We start from the raw sequence: 8,063 nt of genomic DNA on the forward strand, positions 1-8,063 counted from the left end.
TCTTGACTGTGGAACAAGACGGCTAAAGTTAGCTGTCTCGTTAGCTGCTAAGGACCATATCTTAGCGATATGATAAGCCACTGCTGTATTAATGTTGCTCTACCTCCTCTCACTGTAGGAAATCAGTGTGGATCTCGTTTTCTGCGCGTCTGCGCCGCCACATCCACGCTGCCCCCCCTCCCTCACTGAATACAAACAGCCCCTCACGTGCTGCTTCACACACGCTTACGAACGTCGTGAAGGCGGCGCAACTGAAGAGAATTGTTACTTAATAGTAAATAAATGTATATAGTTTATTTTTTAGTCATTATTTTGTACATTTACAGCTGTTTTTAATAAATGTGCCTGTGTGACGATTGGGACACAGCTTTGACTCAAATATATTTTTGTTATTACTTTATGGAAAGAAAAAATATCGAGATATATATCGTATATCACGATTTATCTTAAAAATATCTAGATATTAATTTTGGTACATATCGCCCAGCCTATTTGAATGTAGAAGCAAAATACAGATCTTTAACCACATTTTAAGTTGTTGTGGTTAGATTAGTTTTTTCATCCTCAACACCAAAAACAGATAAAAAGCTTTGCCTGACAGACTTTATAAAGTGTTAGTAGTTTTTCCCTGTAAGAAAGATATAATATTTAATTCTTCATAAACATGTTAACAAAGTTTTAGCAAATCATTTGTTATAAAGTTTTATATTGTTTATGTGTTAACAAATGGAACAAAGTTTTATTGTTGTTCTGAGAAATTTTGTTTTTTATTTAAAGGATGGCTGCTCAGGTGGAGGTTCAAACTGGGGAGGTTGGGAGAACAGTGGCAGGTGGACGACTCCACCTGAGTCCACTGACTGACTCCAGCAATAAAAGCCTCATTGAGATCCCTTCCATCAGTGAATCCCATGTCATTGTATCAGAAGCTGACAAACCTGCGCCGAGCCCTAAGCCTCGACTCACTCCCAAACCCTTTGCCCTGGAGAAAGCTACGATTAAGCCCATTTTGGCTCCGAAACCCCAAACCAAACCCCGACCAGAGTCAACTCGCCTCGCAGGATGCAAGCCAGATCTGCCGATTTTGCCAAAACCAACACAGAGGCCAGTGTTGACTAACCCTGACCGTCCTGCCTCTACTTCTTTTAGAACATCTAATAAATTGATCACAGGGCAGACAATCAAACCAGTAGTCCAGCCCTTTAAACCAGCTCCTCCAATTGACCTTGCAGAACCCAGTAAACCCACTCGCCCTATGCCAGCTGAAAGACACAAATCTGCTGCGTCAAGCTTGTCCTATTCCAAGAGTCTTAAAACACTTTCACCAACAGAATGGTCTGGAACTACAAAGGAACATGAGGGTCAGCAGAATGGACAGAATACAGTTGGAACCTCCATAACAAGGGCTAAGTCCATGGGTTCACTCCTCGAGGTAGAAAAGGAAGAACAGGAAAATAATGACAAAGTTCAGCCAGACGTATCTGTGATGATGCGACCCCAGCCCAGGAGCTCTAAGCCCAGACCTGTTTCAGCCATTTTCCTTGGCACTCCAACTAAAATGGAAACACCAGATGCTGCTCCACGCCGGGCCGGGAGACGACCCCTTTCAGCTGACCTCACATCCAGGTTTGAGTCAATTGGTCTGTCTCTGCATCGTAAAAGTCCCAAAGCAGACACAAAGGAGAACACTCCAATGGAGAAGGCACCTCCTTCAAAGAAGGAACAAGATAAAAGTCCAAACGGCTCCACACCTGAAAGCACTGAAAGTGTAGCCAGTCCAGTTCTCCCAGACCAAAATGACAAAAAGACAGAAGAAACCACTGTAAAAGATGCTGGCATGAAGTTGCGCATTAGTCATTTCCTTGATTCGTCGTCCTCTCCGGGGGCGGGTGCTGCAGGTCAAGATCTTCACTCCCCAGTACAGCCAGTTTCTGAACCAACAGAACCATCAGTGGGTGTTAAACAGCTCATCAAACAGCTGACTGAGGATGCAACTCCAGTTCAAAGCCCAGTCCTAAAACCAGTACTGAAGCCCCGCCCCTTGCCCCTTGATCTTACGAAAAGGTAAGAACCTCGCCATTTGCTTTTGGTTCCTTGTATTTGTCTTCCTGTCCACTTGTCATGCATGGTTTTTGTCTCGTGTGATGTGTGTTCATTAGATTTTCATCCGAGAGGTCACCAGACCTTGTTTCAGTGTCTGAGGCAGCAGACTACGCAGGAATCAGCAAAGATCCTCAGAGAGGGGTAAGCAAGGGTCCAACGTTTTTTAGATGAGCTTTTAGTCTTTCTTTAGCAAACAAGCAGCACACTGAGATGACGCGTTACAGATTACTGCATATCTTTTAATAAGATTTGCATTTTTGAAATATAGAAGAAAAAAAACCATGATTAGAACATGTTCAGGCGATACAATTAAAATCTAGTATAATTGCATCATGCACTATTAATGTATTATTGCTGTAAACCCAAGCGAGCCTGTGTCCAGGTAAAAAATCATTATGGAAAGAAAGAATCAAAGTCTGATGTACAAAGATGTGAAACCTAAGACATCTAGAATTAATCATCCCCCGTGGCTCTCAGTGATAAAACCCACAAAGAGGAGCTCCCTGAAAAGAAAATTCAATAAAGCTTTGATTGTCACTTCAGCACCACACCCATGCATTTGACGTCAGCGTAGGATGCTTTCAGACCACAAGAACCTTTTCACAGTTCTTATAACCATTAAAGGTTGTTCCCAAATTTATCATTGATTCTATATTGCAGAGACTGTGGCTGCTTACATTTCGTACAATTGCTTTTCTTTTATAGGACGTGTTTAACTCCTCTTTGAGAGGAGATTTCTTTGTACATAACAGGATGTGATTGATCAATTTGTACTCGTATATAAATGGCCTTGGTGAACACTCTCCCCCGACCTCTCAATTAAACATGTATTTTAAACAAGAATGTATTGTGCTGAAGAGGTTTTGCCTACTTTTCCCCAAATTCAGCAATTACTTAAAATACAAGTTTAGACTTTATTACGCCTGTGTACTAATAAGAAATCAACGATTCTTGTTCAGTGCAGACAAAATGTAAACAGCTGCAAGTTTATAAGCATAAACTGGAAAGAAAGAGCAGTAAATGTTAAAGTTTATTCAACTCAATCCTGAGGCTAAAGCAAATTTTCCCCAGGGATACAGATGGATGAATAATATTGTTTATTCTTTAAAAGAAGGCTTCAAACAATAACAAGTATCCTGAACTTTTCATAAACTTTCAGATGTTTTAATTTATTGATAAAAGCTCAGAACAACAGATTCTCACCTGTCATCAGCTCATGCCTGGACTCAGATGAATTGTAAAAACAGGGCTATGTAGCCGTAAGTAGAAATTCCTGAGAAATAAGCAAAGTATGCATGCATGCTGAATGTTTAACATCATTATATTTATCCATTAATGTTTAACGTGTTGAGCATGTAAGCACCATTTATTTCCTGGTAATTGTTTTGTTCATTCCATGAAAGAAAGTGTTTCACTCAGATTGAAGTTGAGATGTGCTCTTCTCTCAGCCTCTGACATTAAAGTACAATCTTTCACAGGTGTTTGTTGCCTCATAGCGCTCCTTGCCATTTGATGCTCATAACCTTAAAAACACCCTTTTTATTTAGTGCATTACACAAAGCAAACACACAACTTCAATTATAGGATTTGTTAGGATTGTTGAGGAGTCCTGCACACCGGCGCGAGTATTGTTTTAATTACGGACTGACTGTTATCACAGTATTTATTTGATGCTGTGAATGGAAACATTTAGGAGACGTGTTCTGATGCCTGCTCTTTTTGTGGAGCCAGCAGTTCTTATGACTCTCAGAAAGTCAAAACCCTTATAAAACAAGATATTTACTGACAATTGATGTGTTGATTCTTATTCTGTTGACAAATCACATTTGTTGATTGCTGCAATGATAACAAATATGATCTGCTTACATGGTAAATTAATTTAATAATGTATTTAAAGATTGATTCTGAACCTACGTTTATTATTCCAATATATTTTTGTGTTCGCAAAGATTTACTCGTTAGCTGCATAAACCACATATTGTCTGCTAGAGTCATGAATAAATTGGTTTAGACTTTCAAATGAAGTTCAGCAACAGGATAGATGTTGTCTCAGTAGGGCTGCCGTCATTTCCGGAGGAACAAAATGGAAAAGTTTTTTTTTTTTTTTTACGATGGGATGTTTTCCAATCCGATGAGCTGTTTTTAAAGTGTGCATTTTTTTCACAAGATTGTTTTTTTAAAGAAGTGTGTACCGTTACCTGCCATGATGATAAATTTAGGAGAAATTTGTTGAATGGACAAGCCCACCATAAGCATATAAGATCTAACTATCAGCTATGTATTTGTGTTTTCTTACTGTATGTATTGTTTTTTGTAGACTGAAGAGTCAGCTGTCACTCCCAATGACCACAAGGTGTTTGTGGATTTGAAAGAGACTCCAGAGCAGCTCAAAAAGGTCTCCACAAGTGAAGGTTTTGAGGCCGGGCAGCTATGGGCTGCTTCCAAGGAAAGTGGTGCTGGTGGTGAAGCGCACACCGTGCGGGCGTCCTTATTTGAAAATGTTGTGGAGAAGCAAAGGGTGTTGATGATGGACCAGGGCAAATCTGCAAATACAGCCATGGATTCATGCACAAAGGAAGAAGTAGAGGACAAAGGAACTCTGGTCACAGCCACCTACAAGGAACCCATATCTCCATCAAGTCCTCTCCGGGTGTCGCATGCATTTGACACCATGCAGGCAGTTGAACAGAACAGGGCAGTGAGTGAGAGTATCCCAGTAGCTCAGTGGGAAGACAAGGCCACGACCCTCCGATCCAGACGCTCCGAGGCGAACAGACTGGTGGTGGAGAGGAATGAACCAACACAAACACAGCCAGCTTCAGCACTGAGACCAGAATCGCAGCCACGATATCTCAGAATAGGAGCTTTACAAAAGTGGGCTGACGCATATCTCGATGAAGATGCAGGTCTTGATAAAGGGACATTAAATCAATCGGAATGGGAAGGACAGTGGGCTTTGGATAAAGAGCGAGACAGACAAAGAGCGGCATATCAGGATGAAGTGTCTGCATCCTCTAAACCATCAAAATTCCTGAAGGCAGAAGAACAAGCAAAACCCAGAGCTACATATTTTGCTTTGACAGGACAAATGCAGGAGCTGCCTTCTCCTGGAGATGGAGGAACAAAGTCTGTGGACATGTCTGCGCTCTTTGATGACTTCTCTGTTAGGTCGGCTCTCAGTGGCTCACAAGGAAAAGCTTTTCCTGCAAGATGGAATCCCGCACAAGAAGAAACCTTTAGGAAAACTTCTCAACCTCATGAGATGTTTGATGAACTGATGCCCAGCAGCCATACCTCATCCTTGGACGTCAGGTCACAGATAAACGAACAAAGCAGGGAAGAAAAAATAGATGCTGACAAGAAGAGGGAGCAAAAGAATGAGGCAGAAAGATACAGAGCTAAAGTTAAAGAGATTGAAAAGGAAACACTAAAGCAGATGGAGATAGAGAAACAACGAATAAAGGAGTGGGAGATGCAAAGAGAACTTGAAAGGCAAAGACAGGAAGCGTTGGAAAAGGAGAGAAAAGAATTTGAGGAAAAAGAGCGCGCGTTGGAAAGACAGAAACAGACTGAGCTCGAGAACCAAAGACTGCAAGAGTTGGAGAAGAAAAAACAGAGAGACATTGAAAGAGAGAAACAGCGGCAACTCCAGAAAGAACAAGAAGAACTGGAGATGAAGATGGAGGTAGAAAGGGACAAAAAGCGTGAAAAGGAGAAGCAAAAACAAAGGGAAGAAGAGAGGCAGAGAGAGATAGAGAAGACGAAGCATTTAATGCAGGAGATGGAGAGAATGAAAGAGATGGAGAGACAACAAATGTTGGAGTTTCAAAAACTGAAGCAGAAGGAAAAGGAGATGCAGCAACTTGTCGAGTTCGAAAAACAGAAACGAAGAGAAAAGGCAGAGAAAGAAGCCGAGAAACTTAGACTGATGGCATTAGAACAAGAACTGTTAAAAATGAAAGAACTTGAAGAAGAGAGGGCTAAAGAAAAGGAGATGGAGATTGAGCGTCAGAAAGAGATTGAGAGGGAAAAGCAGAGAGAGCTGGACAAACAGAGACAACGAGAGCATGAAAAGGAAAGGCAGAGACAAAAGGAGGAAGAGAAGCAGAGACAGTTGGACAAGGAAAAACAGATCATGGAGATGGAGAGAGTTAAAGCGCTGGAGAAACAACAAGTTTTAGAGTTTCAGAAGCAGAAAGAAAAGGAGATGCAACAACTCATAGAGTTAGAGAAGCAGAGACAAAAAGAAAAGGCAGAGAAAGAAGCTGAGAAACTGAGACAGATCTCCTTAGAACAAGAAATGTTCAGGATAAAGGAGCTTGAAAAGGAGAGAGTTAGACAAAAGGAGATCGAATGGAAAATGCAGAAAGAGCTGGAGAGACAAAGACAACAAGATTTGGAAAGGGAGAAACAGAGACAACTGGACGTTGAGAGGCAGCAGCTGGAGAACGAGAGGCTGAGACGAGAACAGGAGAAGGAAAGGAGGAGGAAGGAGGAGTTGGAGAGTCTCAAAGAGATAGAGAAAAGGCAGCTAATGGAGTTTGAGAAGCAAAAACAGTCGGAGAGAGAAAAACAAAATTTAGAGCTTGAGAAACGCAGACTAATGGAGAAGATGGAAAAGGAAGAGGCGGAGAGAATGAGACAAATTGCCAAACAGCAAGAAGCAGAAAGACAGAGGATAAAAGAGAAGCAGAAGAAAGAGGAGCAGGAGAGGCTCAGGTTGGAGTCGTTGGACCTCAGGCCCAAAGTTCTTGATCTGGACTCAGTGCTCAGAAATGACTTGTTGTCTAAGCCTTCTTCTCCTCGCAGTGACCCACGCTGGAGGGAGCCTTACAAACCTGCCATTCTTGACATAGACTCCTTTACGCCTCAAGCTCACCCCTCTCCAAGTAAAGAATTGTTGGCCGTGTCTGGTATTCAGGGACTAGATGCAGAAACCAGGCTACAGCTCACACCTGAAAGAGAGGTTAACTGGAAGCTACCATCACAGACTTCAGTTGGGTTCTCGAGCCCAGTATGGACAGCATCTCCTCAGGATCCTTGGGAGCTACGACCTGTTGAGATGCCAGCAGTTAAACCTTTTGAGACCAAAAAACCCACCAACAAGCTCAGCCCAGAGGAGCTGCTCATCAAGCAGGAGGAACGGCTCCCAAATCCACAGAGGACCTGGACTGCTTTCTTCAACGAGTCTTCCTTCTCAGCTCCTTCACCAGGAACAGACCCCAAATCTGTGAACACATCTCGTGAAGTGTCCGGCAGCATTCCTGGAGAGCAGGTCTGGCTCCCAAGAGAGCTTCAGTCTCCGCAAAAGAGCAGAGGAGAGACCCCGAACCACAGGAGGTCCCATGGATCCCAGGTGAGCACATTACATTTTAAGCGATGTGACTGAATGACTATCTGTTGTCTTTGTCAGACTTTGGGGTGTATGGAAATATTTCAATAGAAATGACCCTTCTTGATGTAAAACACTAGAAGTTATTTTATCACAGAACAGTCCAGGTTTATATTTGATATGTACATTTGGTTCTAGTGATTCAGCCTCAAATGGACAATTCTCTGTTCAAAATAAAGCTCAAAGTTTGTTAAATGAAGTCCAGATGCTCTGCTTGCATTATTCAGAGAACGCTTTTATTTTGATAGAGGAGAAGAGGTGCTCGCTGGAGCAGGATATCAAGCTGGTTATCTGAGCAAATTGATGGTGGTTCTTTTCTCAATTTATTTTTGAAGGACTTTTTGTTTAAACTGAGAGACTTCAGCTGCTTGATGCAGATAAGATTCACCATTATTTACCTTCGAGGACAGGATCAGGCTATCTGCACTCTGTTTACTGAGCAAACAGCTGTCATACACATCTGTGTACTCCTAATTTTTTGGATACCCATTATTGATAAATTCATGCCTTTCTCCGATTTATAAAAATAAAAAAAAGGCTTCTTTCGGCTGCTCCCTTCTTCGGGTCGCCA

The 8,063-nt window shown here is 42.0% G+C and overlaps 1 protein-coding gene across 1 annotated transcript; it reads left to right on the forward strand.

Annotated features, from left to right (window-relative positions):
- The first annotated feature begins 1,536 nt into the window (after nt 1-1,536).
- si:ch73-138n13.1 (trichohyalin) lies at nt 1,537-7,543 on the forward strand. The gene is made up of 4 exons (XM_037680714.1): nt 1,537-2,061; nt 2,157-2,241; nt 4,418-7,456; nt 7,514-7,543. The coding sequence occupies exons 1-4, from the start codon at nt 1,556-1,558 to the stop codon at nt 7,541-7,543; spliced, it is 3,660 nt and encodes a 1,219-aa protein (XP_037536642.1). The 5' UTR covers nt 1,537-1,555.
- The last annotated feature ends 520 nt before the right edge of the window (nt 7,544-8,063 follow it).

The sequence above is a fragment of the Nematolebias whitei genome, chromosome 8, assembly GCF_014905685.2.
Source record: "Nematolebias whitei isolate Nwh7 chromosome 8, NemWhi1, whole genome shotgun sequence".
Lineage (NCBI taxonomy): Eukaryota > Metazoa > Chordata > Actinopteri > Cyprinodontiformes > Rivulidae > Nematolebias > Nematolebias whitei.